This window comes from Gavialis gangeticus, unplaced genomic scaffold (assembly GCF_001723915.1).
Source record: "Gavialis gangeticus isolate Ggan-Ray unplaced genomic scaffold, GavGan_comp1, whole genome shotgun sequence".
Classification (NCBI taxonomy): Eukaryota; Metazoa; Chordata; order Crocodylia; family Gavialidae; genus Gavialis; species Gavialis gangeticus.
The window spans coordinates 6,811,155-6,829,088 of record NW_017729000.1 but is presented as its reverse complement, the minus strand read 5'-3'; the positions used below and the strand labels follow the sequence as shown (position 1 = coordinate 6,829,088).

The 17,934-nt window shown below is 41.5% G+C and overlaps 1 protein-coding gene across 5 annotated transcripts in view; it reads left to right on the top strand.

Annotated features, from left to right (window-relative positions):
• The first annotated feature begins 5,968 nt into the window (after positions 1-5,968).
• The window catches only part of RUFY1 (RUN and FYVE domain containing 1), a 45,445-nt gene continuing 33,479 nt past the window's right edge, over positions 5,969-17,934 (top strand). For 2 of the 5 annotated variants that reach the window (XM_019506179.1, XM_019506178.1), the window contains exon 1: positions 10,692-10,970. In XM_019506179.1, the coding sequence (XP_019361724.1) occupies positions 10,700-10,970 (271 nt within the window). In that variant the 5' untranslated portion in view covers positions 10,692-10,699. Of the gene's footprint in view, positions 6,042-10,691; positions 10,971-13,778; positions 13,856-17,547; positions 17,620-17,934 lie in introns of those variants that run through there. The other 3 variants (XM_019506180.1, XM_019506183.1, XM_019506182.1) reach the window with 3 other exon arrangements.

Below are 17,934 nucleotides of genomic sequence, written 5' to 3'. Positions count from 1 at the left end.
AATGTATTTATACTGTAAATAGCAATCATATTGATTTGGAAGGACTTCTTTGAGGTGACATTGCTGGACTTTTTGAAAGCCTCTTGGTTGGACTTTTTGAAGGGTTGTTGGCTGGAGTCTTCTCAGGAGTCTTGGCTGCAGGTTTTTCTGGAGTCTTGTCTGCTTTCTTAAAGAAAGTGTTCAAGGAAGTTTGGACAGATGTTCTCCAGGGAGATGAGCAACAGAGCAAACTTGTTGGCTGGCATGGCATCGCATCAGCTCAATCATTGTAAAGTCAAAACTTGCATTGTAAAGTTGAAACAGGGTGTCAATTTAGAAACATTGTAAGTGCGAAACATTGTAATTCAAAACGTTTTAAGTCAAGGACTGACTGACATCAAGACAAAGGCATCCCAGCTCTACAGGTGTCAATACAGAGGCCTCCCACTAAAATGCAGGCCTGGATTAGCCCATCTTAGTTTATGAGACACTAGAAGATCACGATCTGTGGCTGGAACAATGATAGTACTTCAATTTTTTTTCTTATTAAGGAAAAAAAATGAACGAGTGTTTTATGTTTATTGGAAAAAATAATAAAATTGTTTCTAACAGCAGTCTCCTTTATTAGTTTTAAGACCCTGCATTTTCCTTTCATGCCTCAGTGATCCAGATCATCTTCAGATTTAAAACCAAAAAAACCTCCATATTATTCATATACAGTACTGGAAATTTTTGTTATGGTGACTAACCCCATACTTCCAGGCAGCAGCCAGCGCAATCTGTAAAATCTTTTGGAATTAATAGGATGAAGAGGAAAAGCAAAGATGACAAGGCACTGATTCTTAACAGCTGGATGCCAATTATTATTCTCTGTTAAGAAAACACAGCAACCCACTGGAGATGTCCCTCTCTCCCCACTTGTACAAAAAGGCAATTCAATTAGTGATACATTTCTTTTAAACAGCTGAAAATTTCAAACAAGTTTCACCTAAAAGGATCTCCAATTTATTTCATTTAGGGCATTATTGCTCACCTCTGTTTGCCACCCTACTTTATATAAATCACAGCATTCTGCCATTGGACAAATTCAATAGCTTTCATCTTTATATGCTTTTAAGGTGCACTCACAGAAGGAGGTTTTTATGTAAAAGAAATAATCTTGATTATCAGAACTATTTTAAATGGCCTATAATATGTGAAGCAAGGTGACAATAGAGGCTTGCCAGACAGGCGCTTCTAGTTAATGCTTCCTGCGGCACAGGCAAGGGCATTTCACTTTTCTCTTCCTTTCCTCTTTGTTGCAACACACAAAACTTCAAATGCTTCCTTATCCAAGAATCCCATGAAATCAAACAGCTACCTAGGATTCCAGGAAGGCAGCAACAAATAGCTGCACAGCATAGTGACAGAACTGTCAACCCCCAAACTTCAAAAAATATATTGAGTCTGGTACTGAATATTTAGGCTTAAATACCTGGATTTTTTAAATAATAAAGTTTAGGTTCTTTTTGCCTGCCTGCCTGCTACTGCCCACACCTTTGGTATGCTCGTATCAAGTGATCAAGCTTTTTTCACTATATCTAAGAGGGACAGAAACATACTTGTCAATTAAAATTGAGATTCTCCTTCAATCACATGACACTACGAGCTGAGGCTTTAGGGAAAAGACATCATGACATTTATGATAATACTGTATTGTAATAGCTGGCAATACTACAATGGTCATGATGTGTGCTCATATTAGCTCAGTATATCAAAGATAGAGACATGTCTAATTCTAATCTCCCACCGATCCAATGACCTTGTTCTTGATTAGTCAAAATAAAAAAACCCAGCCCTGGAAACTTGTAATATGGAGTATCAAAGGCCACTTTCAAATTCAAAATTCCTAAGATTTTGGCCCATCACTGTGATAGATTTGAGATACAAATCGGGGGAAATTCAAAACAAAAGCAGTGGAGATTCAAGTTAGTCTTCATGTCCTGAAGTCGCTCTCAGTTCATACCATCTGAAATCCTGCTTATCTGGCAAGATTTGCAAAAAACTGAGCAGCTGGCTAAGGCTATGTCTACACTGTAAAATAAGGTGTGACTGCAACACATACAAACACATTTGAGGCAGTTTTAATTCAGTTAGCGTGGATAAAAATAGCAGTGAAGACACAGCAACATAGGTTTCCTCATGTACTGGCCAGTTCTACTGGAGACTGTGCGTATGCCCTTGGGTTGGCAGCCTATGATGAAACTGTTGCTGCCACATCCTCACTGCTACAGGTATCTCACCTTGCACAATGAAAAGTAGTTTGGATCTGCCTACTTGAGCTACAATCGTGCCTTATTCCTACAACGCAGATATACTCTAAGACAGGGGTGGGCAAAATACAGCTTGCAGGCCAGATCCAGCCTGTCAAGGGATTCTATCCAGACTGCAATGGGTCCCCTGGCTCCACCACAGCCAGGCGCAGGAGGCAGCCCGAGCCATGGTGCATGCGGCCAGTCCTGCCACCCTCGGAGGTACAGCAAGGCAGGGATGGCATGGTGGCCAAACTCTGCTTCCTAGCAGCCCCTGTAGCGGTGGCTCCTTCTAGTTGATTCTGCCAGTATCTGCCACCACCAGACCCGCCCCCGCTGCTCAGGCACCCCAACCCACCTGACGCACACCAGCCACCACGGGCAGTAGGAGTGGGCAGGCACCTGGGATCAGCTGGGGTCCTCGTGGGCAGGGTGCGCTCGGCCGAGTGGATGAAATGAGGCCACAGGCAGACAGAAAGAAGCATCTGGGACCAGCATGGGCAGGCAGGGGCCAAAGCCAGAATCGTGGGCCAGTGACAGCATAGGGCTGTGGCCTGGGTCAGAGCCATAATATGCTCGCTGTTCGGTGTCCTGCCTCCCCACTTTTGAGCCAGGTCAACCCCTCCTTCCCAGGCTGCGACAGCTCACCAAAATTCCTAAAGTGGCCCTCCAACCAAAATAACTGCCCACCCCTGCTATAAGAGGAATCAGCTCAGCAGGCTTCCAACTTTTCCAAGCAGTGATCAGGAGAACACAAATTTAAGAAATATTTTTAAGTGTGCTGAGCTATGTACCCTGATTATCCAAAGACTTAGCATTTCTCTTGAGGTGTTTGGACTTATCAAGGTTTTCCTGTACATCTTTAAAACACTAGGTTCTTTTTCAGGCCTCCCATCTGTGATTGTATAATGGCTGGGAAGGTACTGTCAGACCTCCTCAAGAGAGAATAAGAAAACTTCTTCCTACAATGCTGGTAGGATAAAAGCCTTAAGAAAAAGAAAAGAGAGAAAGAAATAGAAAAAGAAAAATGGAGAAAATGGAAAAAGCAATCAGGAAGAAGAAAATAGTCATAAATGAAGAATGAGTAAAGTGACTTAGGAGGAAACACTAATATTGTTTATTTAAAAAAGCCTTCCTGCTAAGTAGATTGATATCTATACACCCATCAATGTGGTATCTTGGCTCTTTGGATACCTCCCCCAGTAAGTACTCATTGCTAGTCACAAAACACTCAGAAACCCAAAGGCAGCAAAATTGAGGGAAATAGCACATGACATTGTGCCTGGTGCAGTTAGGCTTTCTGTTGTGTCTATTTATTGTATCTTATGGATGTGACTCAAGAAAAGTTGTAAAAAGAGCACCACAAGTTTACTACCGATACAGAACAAGCTTGATGGTGAGACCAGAGTACTTCCCAGACATTACAGACATGAAAATGTAATGATTTGTGGGGAAGGCTTACTTGCTTTGTGCCACACTCTGCCCTCAGATGTGCATACCCAGCTCCAACTGAATTGTGTACACACCACTTTGACAGATAAGGTTCTTTGGGTAAATGTAATATCTTGAAGTCTGTACTCCGAGTTGTCATCTTGCTCTTGTAGATATGTAAGGCAGGCTTGGATGTCATCCCGGTATAGCATGTTGGTATATATGCTAGTAATGGCCATGGTGGCTAGGAGGGTGTTGCTGGGAAGGTGGTCTGTGTTCTTAAGTTTTCGTAGAAAGTCTGTTGTGTCTTGAACAAAACTTGCTCTTTGGGAGACAAGACGTTTTAGGATGGATTCGATGACACCTGATATTTTCTCAGTTAGGGTTCCTTGGTTGGATATAAGTCTGCCTGGGTTCCCTTGTCTGTGAAATTTAGGGAGCATGTAAAAAGTCCCTGGATTGGGTAGTGGGGGGATCATGTTCTGTAGTCTTTCTTGTAGTTCAGATGGAAATGATTTCCCTATGCCTCAAGAAGGGTGTTTGTACCCAAAAACTTGCAAAGAACAATTTTTCCAACTATTTAGTTGGTCTAATAAAAGATATCACATTTACCCAAAGAACTTTGTCTACTTATGTCCTTAGACGAACATAGTTACAACCAACACCCTATACCACTTTGAAACTTTTGATGGGTTTCTTATTGAAGGAGGATCCTATAATTTTAAAATATTCTGTAGAAAATTTAGTATACTTTCCCTGATTTCTCTTTTAATTTTTTGACTGAAGCCACAAAGTACTCAATAATATTCATCTGATTTACATGATATTTCGCATAAAAGTTAAACTTTTCTGAACCCCCATTGCATTTTATAGTCAGATTTTTAACTACTTTTTAAAAATAATTCTCAATATGTTTCTTCTGCATTTAAGGAATAATAGAGCCTTCCTTGTAAATTTACAAAGCCTGTTATGCAAAGACTACACAACCTACTAAATAAGTCAACTGTTCAGATTCTTGAGACAAATCAAATCTATTGTCCTATTTCTATTAGGAGTTCTTCCATTTTCCCTCTCAACAGATGTCTGTATTTCTTAGCCCTAATTTATGGTGGTAACCTTATGTTTTCAATGACCAATTAACTGCTTTGTTTACAGATCTAATCATAACACTGTATACATCTTTCCTTTTGATTTTGCAGTCATTTTTGGAATCATTTAGGGAATGTACTTTGCATTCCATTGGCCTACCATAAAATATCCAATTCCATTTTCTTCTGTTAATTCACAACACGTTTCTGTTACATTAATGGAATGATATGAGCTCCTTTCTTCACCTAATTAAGTCCCATAAAACTATTCCCTTGGTACCAGCTGGAGACTGAATTACCTCGCTGAAATGTCTTTGTCAGATGTCAAAGGTACTGCATTCAAATCCTGTTAGGCTTGGGGTTTTAATTCACATTTCTATTCTTTCCCTCAGACCAGGTATCAATTATTTTTTACCACTTTTCTACTCCCCCCTAACCACCACTAAAAAAATTATATTTGATCCAGAACAGTCCACATGCACTAGAAGCAAAACTGAAATACAAACATTCTCTAATAGCCAAGGAACAGAATGAGCCCTCACAAGTGAGTCTACAAACCTTAAAATGTAGTCTTTAACTTATCTAGTTTAATTTGATGAAGTAAACATTACCTAACTCTTTTGTGACTCGGCCCTCTATTTTATGAACACTGCATATTTATACAACTGAACTACTCTCTCAACTTGAATGTTTGTATGCAGGAATTAACAGGGTCACTGCTTTAGGTTTTACACAAAGCAATGATGAAAGTTTGTCATTCATTTAATTCAAACAGTGTCTTCACATTTCTTGTATTTTCAGCTAGGTCCAGCAGCTTAACTCCTTTAAACCCCTGGGCTTCTGAAGAAGCCTTGCAACATTTACAAGAAATTTTAACAGCACAAACAAAAGAAATGGGAACTTCTACTCTTTCTGCATTCACCCCAGTAATGGCCTGATTTACAGAAATACTAGGCACCCAAAAAATCCTGCTTAACTCACTGGAAACTACAAATGTTTGGCACTTGTGAGTATCAAGCTATTGAAGACTGTAGGGTATTTCAGCCACCTTCATTCATCTGGGACTACTCATTTCTGCTCACAGTGGATGTTACAAAAGGGTGTGGTACCAGGGCAAATCTAGGGACGGACCTCAGCTCTGAATCTTCTATAAATTCAAGCCAGATAGCAGCTTTTTTTCCCCTCCCTCCCAAGATGGCTTCTGTTAGTATGGCTGCTCTCACTAGAGACCATGATGTCAGGAATTACTCAGGTAAGCTTACCAGCTTGATCCCTTTTGAAAACTGACAACAAAAAACAGTACTATCAAAAAGGTAAGGCATTTAAAAAAGATTAAATCTAGTATGTTTGCCCTGGCACTCATCTTCTGTCCCCAAGTAGATGCCACTGAAAAATCTCTCCAAAATACGCATCTTACTTTAAGGATTGTGCTGAGCCTACTAATATTTTATAACACTTGGTGAGAACAAGAATTCCTGCATGGTATTTGTTTGTCCCTAGACAGTTTCACTGCATGATCCCCAGTACTTGCTCTAGAAAGCCCTGGCACTATGCAGACACCATAGATGGTTAGTGTTTCCCCTCTCGATCTTTTCAACATGTTTCCTGAGACATCAGGCTCCTACCTTTAGCCAAAGTGGTGCTGTAGTGTCACCTAGTGGGGAGCCTTGCTGATTGCCTGGGCTGATGCAGTGATAGGGACACAGGGCTTCAATATGACAGCAAAGGTGGTAAATGCTTATGTTAACACTTCTTGTAGTCATTTTATTTCTATTCATTATTTCATCTGCAGCCCTAAAAGTGGGAAAAAGTTGGGGCAGCATGAGATATAATGATGATATGTAATAAAGAGAACCTACATCTGCTCAAATCCTAAATTCCATGGTTTACTCTGCTTTATTCAGGCAGACCACCCATCAGCTTTCATCAGGCAGGGCTTTGGTCCTAAATATTTAATGTTCTTCTGAACCCAAGCCAAGATTACCATGTGAGGTGCTGCCAAAACTTTAACAATGCTTTCCTCCAATATTTTGCCTTATATGCCTCTTTCACTCTCCTCATACACTCCTACATAACATCCTGTTCTGTCCCTAAATGACCCCAGACACCCTCATGGAAGCTCCTGCTTCTAGCAACTAATCCTTGCAGTTGCAAAGAGTATATTGCCCCAGGGATGCTGGTGTGTTATGGGAGAAGGGAAGGATATAATGAGGCAAGGAATGGTTGTTTCAACCACAGCACAGGTACAACAGCAGAACTGGAAATAACTTGAGGTGTTTTAAGCAAACTCCTTGATTAGAGGTGATTGGGAGGGATGTTGGCTGATTAGCTGTACCACAGGGAAATCAACAACTAAAACTGTTGTCTCTAGGAAGTGTAATAACTTAATTGCTGACTGATAATGGGGCAAACAAGAGAACATTGACAGAACTAGGAAGTTTTCTTAGTAACCTCAGTGTCACCACACTGCTCACATGGAAGAAAGCTTCTCAGCCCTCCAGGAGAAGGGGTGACGGGAAAGGGTTACCCCAGTCTAGCAGGGGCCCCATCTTAGAGGCTAACTGGGGAGAAAAAATAAAAATCGCAGAAGTGCATTTTGTTTTTTCTTTTAAACCTGCTCACATGCACACTGCAAACATTACTAAACTCTGTAAATGCAGTCTTAGTGTTATCCTTACCCTTCCTCTCTTCTCCCCTTGTTGCTTTTTAATAGTCCCTTGTTGCATTTAGAGAACTTACAGGTTTGTTTTAAAACAAGAGTGGAGTCTGTGTCTGTGTTTATATTGTGCCTAGCATGATGAGGGTCCAGCCCTGATTGGGGTTCTTAGGGTGCCACTGGAACATTAGCATTTAAAAGATCCATATACAACCATCTAAATGCCTGTAAAATAGGCACCCACAGATTTGCACCCATACAAAAAGAAACAGACTTTTACAGGCATTAATGGCAGTAAAACTTGTGTGATTCAGCTTCAGCCCTGCTGCACTGGAAAATGTGCACAGTGCTGTTCATCTTGAAACTGCTTGCTTGACTACAGACCTGTCATGTAACCTTAGACAAGTCACCCAGGGTATGGCACAATGAAAAACTAGTCCTGCTAGGAAACCAGATATGTTTGGCCAGGCAGAACACCATGCTAACACAGCTGTACTGCTTCCAAAATTCAAACTAGCTCAGCTACCTCAGCATAGCATCAATTTTTGTATATGTGACTTTGGGAGGGGGGGCTTGTTTTTTATATACTGGAAAACGCCTGCTTAAAGTTTTATATAAAACCTAACAACAGGACCTGATATGCAAGAACTTGACTTCACTAGAATAGAACGTGGCTTCATGGCAGCCCGTACTCTGCAGTTACAGTAAGGATGTAGAACAGATGTCATTTAATCTTTGCATTCTTCAGCATGCTTACCAGACAACTAAAGCTGTCAAAAGAAAACTGCTCTGCCCTCACAAAGTTGGCAAGAGCTGTCCTGACAGTGTAATGGAGGGGACTACTGGAATAAGATACTCCAAAACAAGGGGAATACGTAATACAGAAATAAAACTGCACTCACTTTAGGGCTTTTACCAATATAGGGAACTATGGGCATGTCTACACGTCTCCATATGGCAATGTTGCTATGGCGCCATGCTTTAGTACTTCATTTTGGAAGCCAAAACGAAGCACTAAAGCATGGTGCAGTATGGGCAGTAACTGCACTGTGTGCACAGCATGCTAGTAGATTTTTGCTGCTACATTGCAGTAGTGGCATGCTATATCCAGGGACTGTGATGCTACGGTGATGTACCTGGCAATCGCGTGTAGACACGCATGATCATTATATCAACGTAGTACATTGCTACGTTGCTGTAGGGAGACATATAGACACACCTCATAAGTGGTAATGCTAGCCACATGTAACACCCTTTGCGCTTGTAAATGTTTGAAATTAAACAACAGTGACTTAATTTTAGCACGTGATACTCCAGCAGTTTTGCCAAAGCCCAACCACAGCTAAACAACATCTTGAGTTGCTCAAATCTCCCTGCAGGTAATCTAAACAGCAGGAGGAATCGTTTATTGGTAAATGTATTTTACTGGCTAACTTACTAACTTCAAATTCACTTTTAGTAGGTAATAACTAGCTTCTATTCATGACTAGAAACCAAAACATATGGGTAATACTATACCATGTAAGTGTATGTATGTTTGGGTTTTTCTGTAAACTCTTTGTGCACAACAGAATAGTTTGTGGGTTCAAGTAATAGGAAGATTGAAATAAAATGTCTCTACTACCTTACTGTATATATTCAAATATTTCATTTCTCTTGTTCTAATGTATAGAAAGGATCAGTTATCTTTTCTTTCACATCTTAATTCCACTTAACATTTTTCCATTCTAACGTGTGACATAATATAACGTTAATGAGTCTGATGCACAGTGGCTGCTCAGAAGAGCATTTCAAGAGACAGAAAAGGTGTCTCTTTGCTCTATTAGTTCCCTCTGTTCTGCTTTTACACCTAAAAATAGAAGCCAGTTTTTGTTTTTAAATGAAGATCAAGTGAAATTGCTTCCCTCATTTCACCTCTTTAGTCCAGTAGGGTCCTGATCCCCCACACCCCTGCACCCACCCAGCTGACTTCAGTACAGCACAACCCATAAGGTCAAGTGCTCAACATAATTAACTATTACACAATGTCTGTCCCTCCTTTTGTTTATAAAGGACATTCAGGTTAAATACCACTTAACTCCACTAGATGGAGTGCAAAACATATAGCTGCATTCCGGCTAAGCAGTTAAAGCCTGTACTCTGGATCAACCCTGGGTGAATATGAGGTTTCAGCCTCACAGGTTCTCTTATCTTTCATCAGCACTTGGAAATTGCTGTCTGTTCTATGAAAAGTAAGTTAGCCTTAGATGTTTATTTTGACTGTGCCTGTCAGGCAGAATCAGTCCTACTTAAATGTATTTTCTATACAAAATGACAGAGACTCAAGACTTTGAACCAGACTGTACCTCTTGCAGGACAGAGATCTGTTTGTATCTGTATCTACCACATGTGTCCATGAACTTGCATGTGAAGAAGAGCTTGAGCATTGCTCACCAACACCACCTATTTGGCTCCAGATTTTCCAACTTAACAAGGGGAACAGGACTCTTCTGCATAACAGGATGTGATGACTTGTTTCCTTTTCTCTACTGCTGAATTGGCCACATTCAATACTAAGTACACCCTGTATATGCCTACTTGAAATAATTATTACTTTCCTTATGATTTTAGCATTTCTGTGTGTAACTAAATAAAAACATTTGAGAAAAGAAAGTTAAATACTCTAAGCAACTAAAAACTGAGGGATTTCAAGCTGAAGCTGTTTGTTTTACTAGCAAGGTTATTGGTAATAGGATGCCCAAATTGCTGTCCTCTGTCACTGCCCTTTTCATGAGAGTAATCCTAAATCTCTTTGGCAAAAACAGCCAACTTACAAACCAGTAAACTAACCATGTATAATACAAGCTGAACACAGCAGGACCATGGCTTGTGTTTTATATACTTGCAAGAGAGAGAAAATGTGTTATTCCACATTTAGGGACCCTGTTTTAGCTTTTAAAGGCCTACTAGGTTTCTAATTGATTTCTCACTAATCAATAAATAATTTCTCTCCAAAAAATACAAACAAACACACACCTAGTTAAATGTATAACTTGAAACATCCAGGGCAAAATGGAAAGGATTTATAATCACAGAAAGGTTTCAGTATCTTGAACTTTTCCTTAAGAAGGTGGCTGTTTTGCACACTACTGCAGCTCAGTGTACCCCTGTAATCCTTCACACCCCTCCCAGCAAAATTGGAAGGGAGGGCAGGGCAGGGCGGAGTTGCTGCTTAACTCGATTGCTCATGACTAGTGTCATATGACATCTTAAAGATGGCTGAAGGGGAGAGTTGCAATGCATCTGCCGTGGAACAGAAAGAAGATTTTGAGATCATTGACAGAAACCAGATTCCTAATGTGACCGAGCTGAAAAGCGAGGAGAGAGAGAAAACTGCTGCAGAAGCAGGGTGGTCTGCTCCCATCTTTTCACTGGCTAAGAAAGCTTCAGAAAACTTATCAGTGAGCTATGGCAATGCTCTGAAGTCTGCAGCTTTGGTAGGACTCGTATCCAAACAAGTCAGCAATGACAGCACAGCAAAAACAAGTATGGTTAAGTTTATTCAATAAAATTGCTTATACTGAGTACAAATAAGTTGGCTAAATCCCCCAAGTGGCATGTCTGAGTGGCAAAGAGGCTTTATTCTTGCTTTGCACAGACTAAAAAGAAATATGATGCTGTATTGAGATTTGCAAAGACAAGTATACAACCCAAAAATAAATCCATGTAAAATTTCCTGTGGCCAGGGAAAGCATAAACTTTTGATATTTGTCAGGAGGATGGCTTTTAATTTGGGGGAATTGGGGTTTTATTTGCAACTTACCTAGAAAAGTTCAGATCGGATGTAGCATGACTGTGTAGGGCACTGGTGTCCTTCCTTATACCTGGGTTAAGGAGAGGAACTGTGCAGTGTTTTTGGTCATATGACTTATGTATCAGAAAGTCATTGTTAAATCACAAGATACTAACTCTTAAACAAAATTAAACTAGCAACACTTACGAATGTTGCTAGAAGGGCTTCAATTTTTTTTAGCCTTTCACTAAAATCGTGTCTTTGAGGTCTGTTAGTTTTTGGGTTTGTTTTCATTGACTTAAGTAGGATCAGGATTTCTCTGTCCATGTGCAAAATATTACTGCATACAGCAACTCAAGGACTTCTTGTGTTCTAGAAACACTGCCCAAAAATCAGAACTGCATTTTCCAGCACCATGAATTAAATGCTGCATCGCTGCTAAAGATCTAAATAAATGCCAGTTACTGCACGAAAAGATGGCATATAAGGGGTCTATGTGTTTAAAAGATTTGACCCCTTCCTCTATACAGGAGCTGTCCATCAAGTTATCAGATCCTGAGGTTACCATTCCACTATATGTCCTGTTCTACTGTAGCTACTAAAAGGCATAGGAGAGCAGATTGTTAATACAGCTCAGTGAAAATATTTTGTATGTAAACAGAAAAGGACTGGTAGGGGAGAGAAGGGAAAGAGGAAGAAAAAAACAGAAGAGGAAACATGGTAGGATGACCAAACAGCTGGAATTAACTGAGAAAGTTGTGGTCTTGATCAAAATATTCTTAATTGGTTCAATTACCTATTCTATATCACTTCCACAAGGTTCAGGAGGACCTGGGAATTTTGCAACTAAGGTATTTTGTAGATTCCAATCAGTGCTTTGAAATTTCCACAGAAAACTCGGAAAACTGTCAGCATGTAGCCATGGAAGATGTACATGCTGAAATTCAATACCTGAATGGCTACTGGTAGTCAATAAACAAACTTCTGTAGTGTTTTGGTGTCAAAAGGGGAACTCAGGACAAGGAAAGCTAATTAGCTCCACAGTAATTTCAGTATCTATGGGCACTCTTACACATGCAAGTGATGCAGTGCTGGGCACTTTGAAAAGCACCTGGTGCTGTGATGCTTGCAGTTGTATAAGCGGTGAAAAATTGCAGCAGTGCACTTTTGAACTAAAACACAGAAGGTGCTTTAGTTCAAAAGTGCATGCAGAAATTTTCTGCACGCTAATGTGCATTTTGCCACTTTATACAACTGCACATGGCACAGCACAGTTCACATCAGTTCGTGTGTGGATCAGACTCGATTAATTGAGTCTGCTCTGAAGTGCCGGATCTCTGGCGCATTGCAGGACAAAAAAGTATGTGTATAAATGCCCTACATGTGTGGCTGTATTAGGCTGCAGTAAACTAATAAACACCACCCCAGGATAGTACTTTTCAACACCAGCACTATCCTATGGCAGCATTATTTAATGCATCGCAACAAGTGTAGATGGTGACTGGGCTGGCTGGGACACGAGAGTGCTTCAGTGCAGGGGCTACTTGCCAGCTAGCCCAACACTGGAGCACCCCTGTACCCCAGCTGGCCCTTCTGCAGGATGCTGAGCCATGTTCTGCCCTGACTCAATGTGCTGCAGTCCAGGTGTGTGCTCAAACGCAACCTCTGAGAGCAATAAACTCTGGTGCAAACTGTGCTGGAGTTTATTCTGTCAAATTAACTGCATGTGTAAATGTGCCCAGCGAGTAAGTAATGGGGGGAAAAAATTCTTTCCCGAGTCCCACACCAGCCCAGTGGGAAATACTACAGTTCCTGGCCAGTACCCCTGTGGATCCTAGGAAGGGAGGGCAAGTAACAAGGACCAAGGACATCTAGGTATTGCCTTCAATAGACCTCTTCAGTCTCTGACCATGTGACTGGCAGAGCTGCAATACCTGTACTTCCCAATAGTTGCTTGTGCTTGTCCCTTTTTATTCTTACCCACTCCTCACTTCTCCCTGCCAAAAAAAAAAAAAAAAAAAAAAAAGTCCCCAAACAGCGTATGGGGTGGAACTTCATGCTGTGTTACTGAGAACTATGGCCAGGTGGGATAATGTGGCTTCCTGTGCCATCTGACCCTTTCATGTTCCTTGCACTACATCCAAGCTGTTGCCATGCCACCTGAAGCACCTTTCTAGGAATCTAAGACTGGTTCTCAACCAGTGGTCTTATAACCCCTGCCAGCGGCTTGCAGAGGTGCTATGGATGGGCCCAACCAAGTCCTACCATGTTCTCCAAATACAACCTAGTTTTGCAGAAGTATTTTGCTAAGCAACTAATTATTCCTGGAGCAGTGCCATGCTAAGGAAGCTGTACTGCTTCCAGTTCAGGAAGTGTTCCACCTAGACGTAGTTAGTATACCTCTGTATGGGACCTTGTACCAACACAGTTTTGTGCTAAAGTAGCTGTACTGTGGTCATGTGAATCACTCTTCAGTTGCTGCAGTATCAATTTAAGAACCATTCTCCTAGAGGAGGGGGAGAGGGTGGCACTGCAAAAATGGCTGAGCTCCCCTGACCCTGTGGGAAGGATGAAGATCAATATACAGAAGGTGTTCTCTTCACCCAGACAGATGGCATGCTCTCCTAATTCCAGCAAGGTCTGTTCTGTTCTTGAATGATTTCTTCTATGACTTTGGAAAAATTTCTTATAAGAGTGATCATGTTGATGTCTCTATTGAAAATAATTAGATTAATAGACCTAGGTACTCTGTAAAGCTTACTCATTTTTTGTTGTTTATCATTTGTATTACCTATAAGTGCCAATTATGAACCCAGATTCACTTTGCTAAGCACTGTGCAACAACAGAGAAAAAAAGATTCTGTTTTCTGGGACAAGGAGCTTTAAAAAACAAAAAAACCCCTCCTCTGTGTCAGTGATCTAGGCAAACAAAACAGACTATCCAGCAAAAAGAATGAAAACTATTAAAATAACTGTACAAAAGCCCATTAAAGAAAATTTAAGAGGATAAGGCTTTCCCTTATCTTCCAGCAATAATCAGATTTTTACCTGCAAAAAAAATAGATTAGTCATTTTAAACTTAATATCCCTTACTTCCTATATCTCAGCCTCCACATCTTTTATAGCGGTGGTAATGCACCTCGCTCAAGCCCCCTGGAGATCCATAGATCTTCTCTTAAGAGGTACAAAGTTTTCTGAATAAAACAAATTCAAAACCAGATTATCTAAGTTAGATGCATGCATTTTAAGTGTTGGGTAGTTATTCAAATAGACTATGCCATAATTAGTGCAGTGAAATTAAAATTCAAGGGGTACTTTTCATTATTAGAGTATGTCCAAAAACTCAGCCCCAAGTGTATCATCTTAACAAATCCACACCTAGAAGAATATTTGCCTGCAACTAGCTAGAAACTTTTAAAATGTCCAAGCTAAACCTTGCCCTCCAGTTCTTTTTGTTTTGTTTTTCTGCTATTATGAGCTTCTTAGTAATAAAACTCTCATTTAAATTCCTTTAAATTCTGTACATTTTCATATTGGAATATATGTTTACTGTTTTTGTTATTTCCTTGATAGATTATGTATTCAGTAATCTCATAAAATTGCTTACTTGGATCATTATGTGAGGTAGGTTCCATTGTCATTACCTGGGCCAGTAACCTGACACCACCTCGATTTATATGCAGAACATGCCTACAAACAAAGTACAAAAAAGATTTTTTGTAATAACTATTTCTATTCTTTGTCCGCCAGATTTTCAGTCTAGTGGTTAGTGGCCTTGGCCTAGGGGAGGTACAGTAGCTTACACTAGTTTTCACTTTAGTCTCTTGCATTTAATGGCAAATGGGAATTCACAGCTACACCAGTAAAGGCAATGGACAAACTCATTAGCTGCTTTACTGTGTTTCTGTAGGTGGGAACTCTTATCAAAACAGCTAAGTGTGTTTGTACCTTGTACTTACCCTGTAGTAGCAGCTCCTCTGCGTGCACTTTTGCTTACTGCAGGGTAAGTGCACATATGTGAACAGTTAGGCTCATCAGGTGTTTTGTGGCAAGTCCCTGACCCATTAACTTGCTTTAATTTTAATCATTCATCAATTCCATTAAGGTGCAGAGAGCAGGGCTGTCAAATATTATCGTGCCATGTATATTTGGGGCCAGTAAAAGTGTTAAAAGACAAATTTTTCAAACTTCTCCATGAACATACTTTTATAATTGCACAACTGTTAATTTTGAGGTGCTTTATTGTTTGCTCCTCTACAACAATGTAATGACATTGTTGTAGAAGAGCATACTTTTCATCCTAAGATGTCCTTTCTCAGTCCTTCATGACTTCTCAAATTCTTTTTGGTCTGAAATTGTGAAGCCAAAGGTACTCTTAACAAGATTGAAATAAAGTCAGCTCAGCTCTCCTAAACTAAAGAAGAGGATGGGGTGTTTAATGCAGTATAATTCAAACAGCTCAAATTTGAGAACTTTTTAGGCACAATAAAAACTTCGCCAAGTAAAAGTGAAAAATTTGGTATACATTTAAATATTCTGTGAAACCTGACTAAAATGCGGTCATAGCATTTTGTCTCCCCCTAGATAGCAAGCCCCTCTAGGCACTGACATACTTGTTTTGGTAGGCTGAGCTGTTACAATGTTTTCCAGACTAGCACTATGTAAACATTACAGGAAGAGTAGCAGCAGCCAGTACTTCCCATAATAAAACCCTCTTTTTACTTGCTTATAAACTGGCTCAACTCAGCTACTTCAGCTTAAAAATCTCATACTAGTTATTTGGTTCAGTTTCCTTCCTTCCTTCCTTCAATTTCCTTGAATTGAAGCAAAAATTGTCCATCTTTAATGAGACTATTTAATATTTACAATCCCATTGCTTTGGAGCAAAAAGTCTTGAAACTGAGCAGGGGTATTCCCTTTTGTCAAGTGTATGCTGTTTGCTGACCACCTGAAAAAACGCCCAAATTTGACTAAATTATAAACTGGGGTATTCAGTTAGCAGCAACTGAACTTTCCAACCGTAACCTTCTTTTAACACACTTGCATCCTGTTACCAAGGCACATTTTTTAAATGGTCTGGTTTAAATCTGTTTGAATAGGAATGCATAAAAGTTGCCCTGACTTCACTAAATCAGTTTAAAATGCGGTAAAATGAATGCAGTTTTACATACAGCCATGCCCTAGAAGTAGAGATGCAAAGGCCTGGATTTTTCATTCAGTAGAAAACTTAAATCCAAGACTACCTTCTGCCTGACCCCTGAAATATTTTAATGTCTAAACAAGGTTGTATATTCTTCAGCTACACAGCCAGTTGTTGTTGGCTTTTTGTTTTTGGCTGCTTTTGTTGTTGGCTTTTTGTTGTTTTTTGGCTGCTTTTGTTGTTGTGTTTGGTGGTTTTTTGGTGGGTTTTTTTGCATTACTAACACCCTCCCGTTCGGTGTGATTTTTTTGAAAGGCAGAAAACACACATTTTTACGCTATAATGAGGCTTAATCCTACTCCTTGAAGCTTGCTACTTGATAACAGCTGCCCTCCTTGTTCAGCTGCGTAACCCCGAGGCAGTCAATGCGTGTGCGTTGTTGGTGGGGTGGCAAAGCTTAGCATCCCACAGGAGCTGTGCTTCGGCAGCGTAGAAGGGGCAAACCCAAGTCAATTTTTGGCTTGAACAGATCCCTTGGCTGCACGTGGTCCATCTTAGCTGTCCTGCTTGGGGGCCCTCCCCCACCTTCCAATGAAGGCTGGACGGAAACCAGCTATAAAGCCCAACACATTTTCAAGCGCTAACTTTGTAGCTGGTGGTACATTATGGCGTCACGAGAAGAACTTTGCATGCGTGCCCAGGCTAGGCTCAGTGTCGAGTTGCGCCATGCCTGTTACATGGCAGGGGCATGCGCCTTGTGGCACCGACATGAGGGGCAGGCTGTTCCCGTGCTGCGGAGCGGACAGGGCTCAGGCCCACACCGCAGCACCGCGCTGCGCCCTCGAGGGTCTCTTGCTTCTGCGGTTTGCTGCGAGAGCCGAGTCGGCCTCCCCTCAGACTGGGGTGGGGGTGTCGGGTTCCTCTGCCAGCGTCAGGAGCCACTTGCGAAATGGCGTCTGCCAACTTCACCCGGCCGCGCTCTCGCGAGAGCCCTGCAGAACTCTCCTTGCTCTCAAATCGTCCCTCCCCCCCTCGCTTCTCATTGGATGGAAAGAGAAACAGGCAGGCTGAAAAGTCCAATAGAAGCGAGGGACGGCCCACCCCTGCCTCCCTCCGGGATTGCGAGACGGGGCGGGGGTTGTTTTGGTTCTCGCACGCCGATTGGCCTGGCGAGGGGGAGGCTAGCCGCGTCCAATCGCCGGCCTCCGTTTGGAGGGAGGAGGTGGGAGCTGTTCCTGTGGTAACGCGGATGAGGTAGCGAGGTCAGTGGCGATGGGGCGGGGGCGGGGCCTCGTTCTGGGGCCACTAGGGCGCCCCCTGCTGTGTAGAGGGCGGGTGGGGGGAGGGGCTGATGGCTGCAGCAGGGAACAGTGGTTACAGCCATTGCCCTGGCCTGGCTCCTCTCCTGGACCTGCTCTGCGGGGACCGGCCTGCCCTGGCGGGGTGGGGGTCTGCCTGGACTCCCCTGGTCCTTGCCCTGTAGCTTATTTAACAAATCTGGTGCCTTAACTCGGGGCTGCACACATTGGACTCTTTTTTTTGTTTGTTTGTTTGTTTGTTTGTTTTAAAAGGTGTTG